General features: G+C 35.0%; 1 protein-coding gene across 10 annotated transcripts in view; it reads left to right on the plus strand.

Annotated features, from left to right (window-relative positions):
• LOC106882892 (phosphatidylinositol 4-phosphate 5-kinase type-1 alpha) overlaps window positions 1–16,898 on the plus strand; it is a 234,919-nt gene that overhangs the window by 74,919 nt on the left and 143,102 nt on the right. For all 10 annotated transcript variants that reach the window (XM_052974610.1, XM_052974612.1, XM_052974613.1 and 7 more), the window contains exon 2: window positions 7,736–7,776. In XM_052974610.1, the coding sequence (XP_052830570.1) occupies window positions 7,736–7,776 (41 nt within the window). The remainder of the gene's footprint in view (window positions 1–7,735; window positions 7,777–16,898) is intronic.

The following is a 16,898-nucleotide window of genomic DNA, read 5'->3' on the forward strand; positions in this document are numbered from 1 at the left end:
AAAAGTTGACTTTTCAATAATCACAAGGTTACTAAACAAAAAACCCATGATACATTCATGGCTAACTTCACTGGACTTGTGAAAATTATCTTTGCCAGCAACATAGTATGCTGCCAGTAATAGGATATGGACCAGTAGGCCAGCATCTTATTGATTTGGCTGCTTATTGCTCTTCATCATATTTATTACCTTTTGAAAATGGCAACATTTTAAATTTGAAACTGCAAAAGCAAAATAAAAGAAATATTCAAGTATGGAGCAATTTTTTTTTAATCTTTATTTTCAACAGATGGCCTTTCCAATTGTTTTTCTGTCTGTCCCCCCCCCCCATCCCAATATCTTATACCTTTTGTCAGTCCATTAGAAATTTCTCAAAATTGTTCATGTTATTGAATATTTTCTCTTTTATCATTAAGTGCTGCTGTTACAACTATAGTCATTATTTAGGAGGAGAAAAAATAAAAGATGGCTGAGAGTTAATTCCTTTTCCATGTGATAGCTGTAGAAATAAAATTAATTTTAGATAATACTATTGTAGAAATAAAAACTAATCTCAAATGAAAATAATGATAATAATAATAAAATCAAAAGCAAGAAGTGTTTGACTGCAAGAGTATGAAATGCTGATGGGACTGGATACAACAGATTCAAGCTGCTGGGTTTATTTATCACTTCCTAGACCAACTACTGCAAGATTTATGTTGTGAAAAGTGATATATTTGCTGTTGTGGCACAAAAATAATGACTGCACTCTACAATTGCTATTTCTAGAAATAGAAATAGTAATTCATAATGGCTGTCTGACTTCAGAAAAATAAAACTATGGTGGAATTTCCAATATCCGTTTCTTTCTATGCACTGATTTCAGACTTTAAAAAAAAATCTATTTATGATTTGTTTATTAATAAATTATCTTATTCATTATCATAAAGTAATGTTATTAAAGGACTGTTGTAGGCGGAATAGATTAATCTGGCTCAGGCTTGATTAATTGCATTGTATTATTATTATTATTATTATTATTATCATCATCATCATATATTGTGTAGGGTATAATGAGAGTTGTCTTCCTTACATGTGAATTATGTGTGTGCGTGTGTGTGTGTGTGTATGTGCATATATATATATATACACACACACATCTATGTATAATGAAAAATGACAACATAGGAGAGAGAAGGTTTAACAAATGTTATTAATTTAAAGCTTTAATGGGGAGAGAAAGTGTCTTAAGATTTTGGGTGTTAGTCCTTTATCAGAAGTAAAAAAGAAGTACACTGAGGGAAAGAGAGAAGGGAGGAAAACAAAGGTTTAGAAACTGGGTGGTAATGTTGTTTCATGAGGTGGAGAAATTAAAAAGGAAGGAGGGGCAGGTGTGTATATGAAGATATAAAAATATATATCTGTGTCTGGAAGCAAGTAGAAGAGGAGAGAGGTGTGTATATGGTTGCGTATGTGAAATGCATGTGTGTGGAAGTATAATGGTGTGGATATATGAGGTGTGTGTATGTAATTATTGTGTGGTAAGATAGCGTGGACGTGAAGAGGTGAAAATGGGTACAAGTGAGAGGAAAAAAGTAAAGAGAGTATGTTGGTGAGGCAAGTTGGAAAGACAGGAGAACTTTAGTCTATGGGTGAGAGACATTTAAGGCAGAGGAAAAGCTTAACCCGTTAGTGTTCAAATTACTCTGCCAAATGTAATGCTTTTTTATTAATACTGTTTTGAATTAATCATGTATTGTCTCATAGCTTTGAAGTTGTGATGATGTTATTGTCTAGTTTTAGAATGACATTGTAGGGTAGGTGTGAGAGGTTAGATCAGGCCAGTTTGAACATAAAACAGAAGGAATATTTGGACTGGATATGGCCGGTTTAAACACTAAAGGGTTAAATTAAAATAAGCAAAAAATATGAGCCCTGTGAAGAGAATGAAAAGGTATTCTATATGCATATTTGTATAAGATATAATAATATGTACCATTTGTATGTATAAGATATAGTACATGTACAATTTGTATATATGTATGTGTGTGTATAATTTTATGTACATATGTGTGCATGTATATATGTATAGTATATGTAGTTTATATGCATACACATCAAATAATGGGCATGAATAAAAGGTGAATGCTGTTTCTATCTCTAGAGCAGATTTAGTGTGCCACAAGGGTAACCTTTGTGAATTATAACACACAGTTATGACTTGATGTCAGAAGTTTTGTCTGTATTGGATTATTAACTTCTTCAGTGTATATCATCATCTGTGCTAATGGTGCTTTGCTGCTCAGGTTTTGTTTGTCAGTAATGTGACACTAAGTCACTGAAAGTGCTGGGGTTGTTTTGTCTGATTAAAACCCTTAAAGATGGTATCCTGGCATGTTCACAGCCCAATGACTGAAACAAGTGTAAAAGATAAAAGTTGGCTCTTAAGAAGGATGAGCCACTGATATAAGTCAAAATTTCAGTAATACTATTGCTGCTGCCGCTGCTACTACTGATTGAAGTAAAGATGTTTTTTGTCTGTTGCACATATGGAGAAAGCTATAGTAAAAATGTATATGCACATGTCATAAAAAACTTTAACAATTTCCTGTGCGCCTATGTATATGTAGGTTTAACATCTGAGTTTAGTTTGTATATATTGGTCCTTGGGTGAGATGGTGTCTCAGTAATACAGTATCTACAGTAATACAGAAACTCATGAAAATTTTTGATGTGGCTAAAGCTGTAGCATTGTGTGAAGAGCTGAAAAAGTCGAGAGACACATGTATTGGTGAGGCTATGTGTTCTGTTGAGTATATCAATACTGACAAATGTTTTGTAAACAAAGCAGGTAGAGAGTTGCAAAATGTGTGAGAATGATAAAATTTCAGATTCAGTTTTGTCCTGTACATGCAAAGAGTGATATTGATATGCCAAATCAGTCCATTTCACAAAAATGTGCAAGTCGTGGTTGCTCCACTAAAAGGAAAACGTTTAAGCAATTTAATTAGCTTAAGAGAAAGGATGCATTATGTGTGGGTATACAAGACTGGATGCCACTTACCATAGGTATATATGGGCTTTATTAATTAGAAGTAATAGATGAGGGCACAATGACGTGTATTATCTCTGACTATTGGTGAGAGGTTATCTGATTTCATCTGCATTCAGTGACTATGTTTCACTGTCACACTTCACACGATGGACCCCTCATTATGGAAAAAACATTACAATCCCTTTCAGGTTATATACAATGACTGCTGCAGGGTTCATTGTATCTATTCATTGTTTGGATGTTAACTGTTCTGCATCCACTCTCTGAATTATCTGACATTTGTACACATAAGTAAATAATTAGTTTGCTGATTTCCATAAACAGCATCTCATACACTTGATAAATTCTTCAGTCTGTTTGGGTAGCTTTGACTGAGGAGATACACAACAAGGTCAAAACAACACAGTGTCTTATAGTCTCCTCACATGAGCAAATCCTGCGTGTTATGAACATATATCATCTAAAGGAATTAGGTACTCTCAAATGACGAGAAACAATAGCAATTAGACATTCACATTCAAATCTGCCTGAACATATTAAGAATGAGGCGATACATCGATGCTCTCTCATTTTCTTCTTTATATCCATTACATGTTTGCTCCATGAACAACTCACAATGTTTTTTCATCCAGCATATGCTTGTCTCTTCTGTGTACACATTAGCCAATAGCTTTGATGTTGGGTTAATTTCTAAACTAAATTGTGCAAGACTTTTCTATAAGTTAACATTGTTCATCCAAAAGCCATACTTAATCTATACCTTTTCTATTGTTGCAAGATCTCTTCATTCACTGTTTACTCTTCACCATGTACATCACAACTCTCATACATAGTCGGGCTTTTGTATGGAGTAAAAAGTTATTTATTGTTAATAAAACTTACAGCTCTTTTAGTTTCTTAACCCCATGACAACAGTTTGTTTTTTTTCAATCAAGAAACTAGGTTGCATTGACAGCAATCATCTCGGCTGAGATCAACAATTAGCTTTAACCAGTTTACAACAGTGGTTCATTTGGTTGCCTGTGCACAGCAATGGTTATCTTGCTGATGAGGTCAGCACTCGGTGTGAGATAATGTTTGGCATATATTTATGTCAGTCGCTTTAGTGCAAGTACTGTTTATTTACCTAAACTATACCCCTGTGCAAGACGCTCGTGCAGTATTATTCCTGAATAAGATCATTCGACAGCACAAGTCAGATCAACTTCATGTATTTAAAATCACGTGAATTCAAAAACTGACTTTAGTGTGGTAGAGTTCAAAACAGAGTACCACACACAGTAACATCTCACATTGTGAACATTGGTATCTAGTTTCCTTATGTTTCCCTTTTGCTTTACATACTATGCATCTCTTTGAAGTATTTGTCTTCTTAGTGGTGGTGGTGGGGGAAACAGTCATGGAAAATGTCCACGTCGGTTTACCATACGGCGAGGAGAGAGTCCAGTGTGGGGATGTTCTCATGTCCTGTACTTTGGCAAGTCTGCTTCTATCATTTCATAGAATAAGAGATTCTTGAGTATGAATCCATCCGCCACACTGCCAAGCATCTGCCAGATCAAATGTGAATTCATGACACACATGTCAGCTATATAGAAGAAAATTTTTTTGTTCCATTTCACAAATTTTCTCACTGATTTGTGTGTTGTTACCAGCTGATCTGTGCGATTGGCTCCCATCCATCCCTTCATTGTATGGTTTCATTAGTGCATTACTGTCTGCATCTTGTTTCATAGTATCCTTCATGCTTGCTGAATACATTCCTTGCTCCTTTTGTAATATAAAGAAAAACTCACTTTTTACTCTTGATTTCTCTTGTTACCCATGTTGCTGACCATTTTCATCTTCAAGTATTTTAACTCTTTTTTGGACTTTAAAATTCTTATGAAGTTATTCAGATGGAGTTGGTCAGAAATACTTGGTCGTGAACATACATACAGAACTTATTTGAGTTTATTTATTTATCTGTTTAATTTTTTAATAGAAAGTGGATGAATGGAAATAGTGGTGGGTCAGTTTTGCTTAATAACAAATGAAAGTAGTGCTATTGAAAAAAAAAAGAAAAATTACATCTAATGCTTTAGTGATACAGGTATTTGATAATTCTTGATATCAGAACAATAAGTACATCACTCTGACTTCTTAATGAAGAACTGCTATCAGATACACTTGTACAACAATTTATAACAGAAGAATTTTTATTGCTTTATATGGTTTCATATATAGCAGTAAAAGAAAGATCAAAGAATTTTTAATGGTACTAGTTGAGTTGAAGAAATGAAACTAAGCTGAACATAGGGTGACTCAGGAGTCAGAATATAGAATGTGTAAAATTAAATACTGTAAGTTTAGCATTCTGAGGGACTGATATGGCATAGGTTTGCTCCCGAACATGTTTCAGCTTATTGCAGTCTCTTTGCTATGCTAGTAAAATGACCGCTATTCCTCAGAGCTAGCTAATTACATAACTCTTCCACTCAGGTCCGCTTGATACACTTGTCTCCCCACCAACCCTGTACTTAACACTATGCTCAATTTTTCTTTCTCTACAGAATCAAATCTCTAGAATAATTCCTTCCTTGCCTATAATATATTTTCCTTCAGTTGTTCAAGATGGACATCAACTGTATCAATCTTATAAAGTCATGAGCAGACCACTTTCTTCCTGATAAATTCATATGGGGCAGAGGCAGGTGGAATTGTTTAAGAATTTTGGTATTAGCAGGCAATTCCAACATTTGAATTTCAGAATTGAGAAATACGTTAATTTTTCTTCCTCTTCAAATAACTTAATTGATTTTTGATTTAAAAAAAATAGCTGATGTTGACATAAACCTAGTAAACTGATTACAAATGGTATTAACATAATTTTTATTAAATGTAACATTTTAAATTCCTTTTGATTATTTCTGTATTCATTTTTAATTTATTAATTTGATGTTGGAACTGCCAAAAATGTCTGGAAATATAATAAATGTTAAAAGATTTAAGAAAAATTAAATATATTTAAAAAATTTTTTCTTTTTATTTGAGATTAAAATAGACTTGGTCTCTAAAATTGAACAGTTAGAGATATATTTTAAATAGAAAAACCAGTATCACTTTTCCAAAATCAAGATTAGAAACAACCTGATAGAAAACTCGTATGCAAAATCTATTTATGAAACTTTGATAGAGAAAAATAATGAAAAGATTTGCAATTAGTTTTGACAAATTAACATCAGGTAAAGTTTTTTAAAAATGATTATGTAAAGTCTGTTAGTTAATTCTGACATTTTGCAATTTTATTTTCTCCAAGTGTCAAACTTTGTTAATGAATGTATAACTTCCCTAAATCATTATATTAGAACAGCCATTAAATTTTATTTTAATTGTTTTTATGGCTGGTTTACCTTCCTGTTGTCAACCCTAACTTGATTCCAAGGAACGTAATATTTCCTCATGATCAGGTAATGTTTTTTTATGGAAGACTGGAAATGAACAACACCACTTGTGTGACAGTGATGCTCATTTACAACCAGCACCTGATGTCAAGATAAGTAGTTACCATCTACCAAATCCACTCATAAGGCTTTGGTCAGCCCAAAGTTATAGTAGATGCTTGCCCAAGGTACTACATGGTGGGGCTGAACTTGAGTCCATATGGTTGGGAAACAAGCTTCTCAACCACACAGCTACACTTATGCCTATATATATATATATATATATATATATATAGTCTCTTACAGTCCAAGAAACATATCTTAGTTATTTATATTTTTAAACAGCTTAAGAAACCTAAATAAGATGTGAGCTTTTGTCTCGATCTTGTATCATGTTCATTATTGCTTTTATATCTGCTTTTTCCATGCTGAAAGGAATTGGATAAGATTTCTTGAGAGAATATTCTACAATCAGATGCCTCTCCTGATGTTAATCCTTGTTTTCAAGTAAGGTAATTTATTAGGCTTCTTCCTGCATTCAACTGCCTGGTTGCCAGACTTTTTATTTATGCTGGTTATAAATTTAAACACTGCCCAAACATTGTCGCATATTCTTGAAGGGCTCTGAATAGTTTCCATGTGTCAAATTTCACTTCTCAGGCATTGGCCAACCTGAGTCTATAGTAGAAGACACTTACCCAATGTGCTACACAGTGAGATTGAACCCAAAATGGTGTGGCTGTTTAGCAAACTTCTTAACTACACATCTATGTCTGCACTCATGTTCTTTAATAATGAACTATTATTATTGTTGTTGTGTAGCTTCAGGTCAGCTCTGATCAAGCAGACTCTTATCATGAAGTAGTTGGTCAAACAACAATTTCTTTTGTTCCAAATAGTGGTTGCTTAACTTGCTAGAATCTCCTTCATAGTTCACCATGCTATCTTGAAAATGGATGATGACTATATTGGGTGAAGTAATCCTGAATATATCAGAAAAGGCTGATATATTGCTAGGCTACTGTGTGTTAGAAATAACTTGGTGTTGTTGCTATTGATGGACTGTTGATATACTGCAGGACTGTTGTTGCTATTGATGGACTGTTGATATACTGTAGATGGACTGGTGTTGCTATTGATAGACTGTTGTTGCTGTTGATTTGCCATTGTTGTTATTGATTTACTGACATTTTGGACAGTTAAATATGTGTATGTATTTGCAATTTAAAACATCAGTTTCTTTATTCATTGAACTTTGTTCATTTTCTCTCTACAGGCATGAAAAAAGCTGATAAACAGAAACCAATGCCTCTAGATGTAAGTATAATTAATTGATTTCTAATATTTCACCAAGTAAAAAGTTGGCCATTGTTTTTGAGTTTGCTTTAGTTAGTTTCACTAAACGTAAAACACAAGTTAATTTCCAGTATGGAATGACAGATCTAAGATAATCACATTCTGTTGGTTTCTGTTTTTCAGATGCTTTTAAAACTAGTTTTAACTTTAATTTTTATTTATAGTGCTTATTGTTATCAGAAGGAAGTGAACATGAATAAAATGGACATTACTTTATATCTAGCTAACTACAGTTAACTTTTAGGGTATGATGAAAGGAAGTGTTATCCCAGTTTGCACGGATCAACTTGATATCATCTCTGTATTCTTACTCCCACCCTTTCTATGTATCAATTCCTTCTAGAAATTTCCTCACTCCCTGACTTTTGATCCTTTCTTGTCTGCCAAATACTGTAAGTGTAGGATTTATTCCTTCCTCTTGGCCAGTATTTCTCAATAAGGTTTTGTTGTTAAAGTTTATCTGCAATTAGTTGGTTATCCACAATACACAAAATATTTCAACAACTTTTTTCTGTTGTTGTTGGCACTCCGTCACTTACGACGTCGAGGGTTCCATTTGATCCGATCAATGGAACAGCCTGCTCGAGAAATTAACGTGCAAGTGGCTGAGCACTCTACAGACACGTGTACCCTTAACATAGTTCTCGGGGATATTCAGCGTGATACAGTGTGGCAAGGCTGGCCCTTTGAATTACAGGTACAACAGAAACAGGAAGTAAGAGTGAGAGAAAGTTGTGGTGAAAGAGTACAACAGGGTTCGCCACCACCCCCTGCCGGAGCCTCGTGGAGCTTTAGGTGTTTTTGCTCAATAAACACTCACAACGCCCGGTCTGGGAATCGAAACCGCGATCCTATGACTGCAAGTCTGCTGCCCTAACCTGTCATTGTGCCTCTCTACAACTTTTTTCTATACAATTCTTAATAAAAATAGAATAGAATTTTTTAAACATCAAATGGTTATGCGGATCCATCCAAGTAAAATTGGAACCAAAGAGATCCATAGGCAAAAAATGGTTGAGAATCATCATCATCGTTTAACGTCCATCTTCCATGCTGGCAGGGGTTGGACTGTTCGACCTGGGTCTGGGAAGCCAGGTAGTTGCACCAAGCCCCAATCTGATCTGGCAGTGTTTCTACAACTGGATGCCCTTCCTAATGCCAACCACTCCAAGAGTGTAGTGGGTGCTTTTTACATGCCACCGGCACAGGAGCCAGAGGAGCTGGCAATGACCATGATTGATGGTACTTTTTACATGCCACTGGCACAGAAGCCAGTCAAAGAGGCACTGGCAACAGCCATGTTCGGATGGTGCTTTTTACGTGTTACTGGTATGGGGGTCACAACTACAATTTCATTTGATTTGATTTTGATATTGCTGTTGCTGTTGATGTACTTGACTCCATAGGTCTCCTCAAGCATGGCATGTCGCCCTATGATCCAAGGTACTTTTGAGTGGGCTGGTTATGCGACACTGGTGTAGGTTACAGCTGTGGACTCACTGCTTTAGATTTTTTCTTCACATTCACACCATCACATTTTAAAAAAATTTTAATCTGGTTGATGATGGTGGATGATGGAAAAACTGTTGGAGGGTAACTGACAAATAATACATCTGACTTGATCATCTTTCTTGCTTTCTTAGCATCTCTTTTCTCATTCGCAGTCTTTTCTTACTCTTGTTTTATCCCCTCATTATTCTCTCATATTCATTATTTTCTCTTTCATCTCTCTCTGTATTTTATAAAAGTATTTGAAGGAGGAAGAGCAGTAACCATGACTAGCTCTCCAGACCAGTAATATTGATGTGGCTTGATGCCCATATTGAATATCTGCAGGTCAATGTCTGCTGGAAATAAAAAAGGAAGTGGGGGAGGGATTTGGTTTTAAGGGTTTAAAAAAAAAAAAAAAAAAAAAAAAAAAAAAAAAAAAAAGCGAACTTTGCTAAAGACCCCCAGAACAAGGTGATGTTAAACTGAGCAGTGTATTTTATTTCCACTATCTCTTCTTACCCTTTTCACCACAGTCAATCTCTATTTTCTCTCTTCATCTCTTCCTTTCCACCTCAACTCCAATTCTCTCCACCCTATTTTCACTTGTCTTTCTTACCTCTCTGCCTCTGTTTCTCTTCCCCTCTCTCTGCTTCTCTTCCCCCTCTCTTTTTGCCTCTCTTTTCCCCCTCCCCACTTCTTTTCTACCCTCCCTGCTTATTTTCTCCAGTCTCCACCCCTAATCCCCTTTTCTGTCCCTCTCCCTTCCCTCTCCCTCTCTTATCCTCTGTTCTTCCCTCCCTCTCCATCCCTCTTTTTATCTTCTCCATCTCACTCCCCCTCTCTGTCTCTCTTCGCTCCCTTCCCCTCCCTTTGCCACTTTGCCTCCCTCTTTCCCATCCCCCTTCCCCACACTTTTGTCTCTCTCTTTTTTCTCAGTTGCATGCCCATCATCTCAATACTCTGCTTTTGCTTATCTTTTCTATCATTTTCAGAAACTTAAATTCTTTTAAATACTAAGATTACAGTGCTCCAACGTGGCCTTGGCTGCGCTGGCTAAAACAAATTAAAAAAAAACAAACATTGTTTTGCTTCTATTTTTCCCAATTTTGTCATGATTGTGATGGTTGTGAAAATTCAGACATTTGCACTTCACTTATTAGACTAATTAGTTGATTCTACCCTCCCCCCTTCCTATTGCTAAACTACTTACTCACTTGGAGTGGAATCTGTTAGTCAGGCAGACATACTGAGGCAGGCAGAATTGTTATCTGTCAGCCTTGACTGTCACATTAATTTCTCTATCAATCTGCCTCTATAATTTGAATTGTGTTTGCAAGTTTTGATGCACACAGGTCTTTAATGATCTGACCACGCACAATAAGAAACACACTGAAGGTTAATGTAAGCATGAGCAGGGAACATTATATAAAAACATTTCGTATTTATCTAAATTATTGATCCGAAATTCTCTTCATAGATTCCTTCATTAGTTGAAGATCCCTTTTTTTATTTTTGCTAATAACATCTTCCCTATCTATCTCCCTCTCTTTTGCTCTTTTTAAGCATTTCTCTCCATCAGCTGATGTTTATTTTGACGACTATTTCTTTTCTTTATTTCTTTATTTTTTTTGTTGTAATCTTGTTAATTTGTCAACCTTCCATTTTGATGTTTTAGTCAAATGTCATTGAGAGTGTTGTTTAGTAACCTTTTCAGATAGAATTCCTCATTTTCCTCCATCACCAGCTGTACTTTTATGTCCCCCATATCCAATGCCTACCCCCTACCCTTTTACCAAAATACTTCATTGGTATTTCTGCCATTAGTTGGCCTCAAACTGTGCTATCATCTAACTGAGTGTTTTTAGCTGTTGAATTGATGTTTGATAAACTCAACACTAATAGCCTCAACTTGTTGGCTGGAGCAAAGCAAAGCAACAATAAAATGATCAACTGTTTGTTAATGTTAAAGGCTAAAATTCTTCGTATCGTGTATCATAATAATTTATCTGTTTATGATCGCAGTGAAACTTTGCTATGTTTGTTTCCTGATTTCTTAATAAAAAAAAAATGTTCTTTTATTATTTTTTTATTGAGATCATATCTATCATTCTATTTTGACAATTGATTCTGACTTGTGATAAACAGAATGATGTTAGAGCTGCTTGATATTATTAGCGTTAGTCAAGTTGTATTGTTGCATTGAGATAACTAATGAAATATTAGTTGCAATTGTAAAGTTAACATGTTAGAGGCGCAGACACACCTGTATGGTTAAGAAGTTTGTTTCATAAACCACTTGGTTTTGTGTTTGATTCTACTGTGTGGCACTTTGAGCAAGTGTTTTTTACTATAATCTTCAGTTAAACAATGCTTTGTGAGTGGAATTTGGTAGACAGAAACTGTATCACAGCCTGTTGTGTGTACACACGCGCATGCGTGCATACTTCGTGTTGACATCACTTGGACAGCAGTGATGTTTGCTTGTATTTTGCATAAACCATACATGCCCTGCATCTTGATGTCTTCAACATGCAATGACTTGTGCATAAAGTGCCTTACATGAAAGTAAATAAGGACTTGCTATCAAGAAAACATCTGGCCATAGAACTTTCTTTCTCTCTCTTTTTCTCAGAACAGGTTACCAAGTAGTTTCTGTCTACCAAATTGACTCACAATGCATTGGTCAGATCTAGGCTGACCATGAGGTGCTGTGCAGTGGGACTGAACCTGAAACCATATGGTTGCAAAGCAAGTCTCTTAACCCTGTAAGCAGTCTTGCTTAAAGGCAATGTTCATCCAATATAGTATTCTTGTGATGGTTTCTTGGTTCCTCATTGTTAAGAAAAGGAATATGTTGGAGATCAATACTGTATTCATATGTTTATTTGTTTTAATGTCCGTTTTTCTGTACTAGGATAGGTTGGCGAGGGACTTATTTGAAACAGTATTTTTATAGTTGGATGATCTTTCTATCACCAACATTTTTTTGTTCCGCTACTTTGAAAGAGCAGAGTTACAAGAACAATGTTCACCAGTAATGTAAATAAGCCAACATCTTTCATACACACACACATGCACACATTCAATGGTTTCCATGCATTTTTTGTCTCTATTTCATTTCACTCGCAAGGTATTGGTCAACCCAAGGCTATAGTAGATGATATTTGGCTAAGGCACTGCACAGAGGAGCTAAATCTAAGACTACTTGATTTTGAAGTGAACTTCTTAAGCACACCTATGATGTGTGTACCAAATGTAAAGTGTGAGTGCACAATAGATGCAGTGGGATTGTAAGCAGACTGGAAGAAGGAAGACTTTGATTGTAGCAGATGTAGAAGTAGTTAGCAGCAAGAACACCAATGAAATAAATTCTTTCAAATGTTTGGAAGACACCCTGAAAATAGTTGATAGCTTTTGTTACCCAAGTGAAAGTGGATAAGGTGTGACGTAGTTGTTTTATGTAAAGACGAAATGAAAGTGTAATGGGCTGGTTTGTTTTGGTGAAAATGAAATGTTTCTAATTTCAAGATATATTACTTGCTGTGAAGTGGACTGGTGCTGCATTTATATGAAGCTATCTTCATAGTATATGCATATAAGTTGAATTATGAAAGGTAAAAGGGTATTGTGTTTAGACTTGGGTCCCATGCTGAAGCTGTCCCATTTTGTAGATGTAAACAAACAGTCATCCTGAAATCCAAGCATAAATCTGAAATGAAACACTGTTGGTCCCAAGCATTTTGGATAAGGAATTATCAGCTCTAATACATTGCTAATTTCTATTAAGATGTTTTTAAAATCTGCCTTGAAGAAATACATAGAGATACTCAACCTTATAACCACTGCCGCATACTCAACCTTATAACCACTGCCACATACTCAACCTTATAACCACTGCCATGTACTCCACTTTATAACCACCACTGTTACCGCATGTCTATACTTCACATATGCAGATCAGATGTTGGCTCTCTTTCAGCAGACGTTCAGGCTGGATATCATCTGCATCAACCTCACCAGCCTCTGAGAGCTTGCAAAGGTCATTATATAAAAATATGATTAAAACAATAGTCTTAGATTATTCATTAATTCATTATGGCAAAGTAGAGAACTTACATAAATTGTCTTTGATTTAAATGGGAGAAAAAATGAGATGAGCAACTAAATACCTTGATATACCAGAAACCTATCTAGAAGCATTGACATTAGTAGGGAATGTATATATTGCAATACATTTTTCCATATTTACTTTTTTTTTATGGTTTAGAGAAGAAAAGTAATACATGTGATCTTTCACATTGTCTTCAAGATTGGGGAAACAAAGGAAGAAATTATAACAGTAGAAAACAATGGATCATCAATATATCAAGTTATCCTCAGACCTGGAACTCAGTCTGAATGCTAGCAGAAGGGCAAGATGCTTGTTTGATGAATTACATAAAAATGAGTACATTCTATCTGCTCACTGTTGCTCATGAGTCTTGAATTGATCCAAAGCTATGATAGAGAGCACTTTCCCAAAGGTACAATTCACTGGGATCAAATCAGAATCTTGTGTTACTAAGCAAACTTAGTAACTAATACAACCATGCTTACATTTCCAGATTGCCCCTCCCCCTGCATTATACAATATAGAAAATCATCTATTCATTGCTTCTTCCAAAGCTAAAATGAATTCAGTGACTCAACACATATACTGTATTATGGAATCTCACAGATATATGGTTACACAAGGGACTGCATATATTATACCGTAAGACATGTATACATGGAAGAAACGGGAGACCAACTTACCATACAACACTACAATCTGTGAGGTAGAGAGAGTGTTTAGAAGGATATCATACATCGGTATGTGTATGTATTTGAAAATGTGTATATAAATGTGTCACTAAGGTATTTTTAGTTATGCTATGTAATTGTGTTGGGGTTACTGGCTGTGTGTAATTGATGAATAACTCCCATGAACAATTTACTGAAGTTTTATGTGTGGCTTATAATATTTTTCTTGTTCATCTTTGAATGATAAATACAAACAATTTATACACGTGAGAATAGATAAACTCTGCAGTTTTGACGAAATAGCTGGTTAGTACTAGTCCGTGACTACACTGTCATGATTGGAGAAATATATTAAATTCAAGACAGCATATCTGTGACTGCCAACTTCTCGGTTGAATAGGTAGTTGTTAAAACAACTATTATTATACTGTTTCTGTTTGGGCTGAAAGATGTGTTTTTGTAGTGGTGGCCTCCAACATCTTGAAGTTTTAGCGTGAAAAATTCATCTATTTCTAAGCCCTGTTAGAAAGGTTCTAGAATGCTGATTGATCAGTTAATTAGCCAATCATGTGAAATGAGTATGGCTAAGCTGCAGACATGGCTGTGTGTTAAGAAGCTTGCTTCCCAACCACATGGTTCCAGGTTCAGTCCCACTGTGTAGCACCTTGGGTGAGTGTTTTCTACTCTAGCCTTTGGCTGATCAAAGCCTTGAGAGTGGATTTGGGAGACAGAAACTGAAAGAAGCCCATTGTGTGTGTGTGTTTGTCCCCCACGACTACTTGACAACTGCTGTTGGTGTGTTTATGTCCCTATAACTTAGTGGTTTGGCAAGAGGTACAAATAAGATAAATATGAAGGTTAAAAAGAATAAATCCTGGGATTGATTTGTTTGACTAAAACTCTTCAAGGCAGTGCCCCAACATGACTCTGCTTCAAATGTCTTACATAAATTTTAAAAGGGGTGTCTTTGTAAACACAAAATCTTATTCTGAAATGAAAGAATTATCTCATAGATACATAATTAAAGTAGAACCATGCAATTTGATAATGGTAGTAAGAGTGAATTAGGTACAGTTTAAGCTTGTAGTATTCAGAATACCCTGTCAAATGTAATGCTTATTTATTCACATATTTAAAAAATTAATCATGCATTATCTCATAGCTTTGAGAGTTCAATGATGTGATTACTTTTAAATGACATTGTAGAATAGGTGTGAGGCTGGATCTGGTTGGTTTGAACATAAAAGAATATTTGGGCCAAATATGGCTGGTTTAAATGCTAAGGAGGTTAAAGGAAATAACTACAGACCTATGAAAATTTGTTAGCATGTCAGATATTTTCTACAAACTCCTTTGATATTTGTCTAAGACTATACAGCTTTAGCATGCTTATGTTTTTAGTACTTAAATTCTGTATAGATAGTATAATTCTATAACAATATCTTGTTAGGAGTTTGTAATGAAATAGTGGCTTTCTTAATATTACACAGATATAAAATTCTATCTACACATAAAATTCTTCCTCCAATCAATTTATATGAATGATGATGGCAGCATACAAATTATGATTTTGGCATAATTGCTTACTCTTGATTAAGCACTACAGACAAAAAGACAATTTCTGGGAATTTTTTTTTTTTTTTTTTTTTTTTTTTTTTTGACAAATAATATGATAATTGAGAACTACTGTTTCTAATATTTCCAGTTAACTGATATACTAATTCATTCTGAAATATTCTGTTGTTTTTGATGAACATTTTGGAAACAAAAGAGTGATATCAATACTCTTAGTAAACTATATTGTAGATATATAAAGTTTTTGTCAGTAATTGTCACTTCATCAGATGAAATGGAAGTAAGTGATGAAAGATCCATTCTGAAAAACGATATAGAGAACAAACCATTTAGATTTCGATAAATTTCAACACCTCACAGAAACATCTGCTGCAGTAAGATCAGTTTCATGAAATCATATGTCTAGTGAATAAATAGCTGGACGTTGTGGAGAACGGCATAGAAATCAGAGCTGAATTGCTACATATTTCCACAATCTTCACTACTGAGCAAATGCTTAACAGCTGAAATGGTTTGTATGAGATGGGGAAAATGCTAAAGGAAAAGGACTTGATACATCAAGTGACATAATGGAAGTGAAAAAGCCAGTACCATTTGCTTTAACTTGGAGAAATGAAAAAGACAAATAATAAACTGATCTCAGTTAAATTCCTTCTGGTTTTTAGTTTAACTAAAATTTTTGCTGTAAAGTACAAATCAACCTTCAACCAAGTGAAAACAAAATTTTTCGCACACATTAACATGTTTCTGCAAGAACGACATACTTTCCAGGAACTTGTCTACATTCTAAATGTACTTTCTATCTTCACATCTTCATTTGGAAGTTATCAAACTATTCACATGTTTCAATTATCTTTTAAAAAAAATAGAAAACAAGTAAGTTGGTAAATACTTCAAGAAATTTAATGGAAATTACCATATGTGGAAGGGAAAAATACCGGTGTTTAGGTGGCATGATGTAGACCAGAAACTAGAAAACATTCTTCTGCAACAGTTTTACAGACTTGGTTTGCCCAAAATATCTATATTTAGATACAAGTGCAGGTATGGCTGTGTGGTAAAAAGCTTGTTTCCTAACTAAATGGTTCTGGGTTCAGTCCCACTGCATGACACCTTGGGCAAGTGTCTTCTACAAAAGCCTCAAACCAATCAAAACCTTGTGAGTAGATTTGGTGGATGGAAACCGAAAGAAGCCCATTGTGTGTGTGTGTGTGTGTGTGTGTGTGTGTGTGTGT

This window comes from Octopus bimaculoides, chromosome 18, assembly GCF_001194135.2.
Source record: "Octopus bimaculoides isolate UCB-OBI-ISO-001 chromosome 18, ASM119413v2, whole genome shotgun sequence".
NCBI classification, from domain to species: Eukaryota; Metazoa; Mollusca; class Cephalopoda; order Octopoda; family Octopodidae; genus Octopus; species Octopus bimaculoides.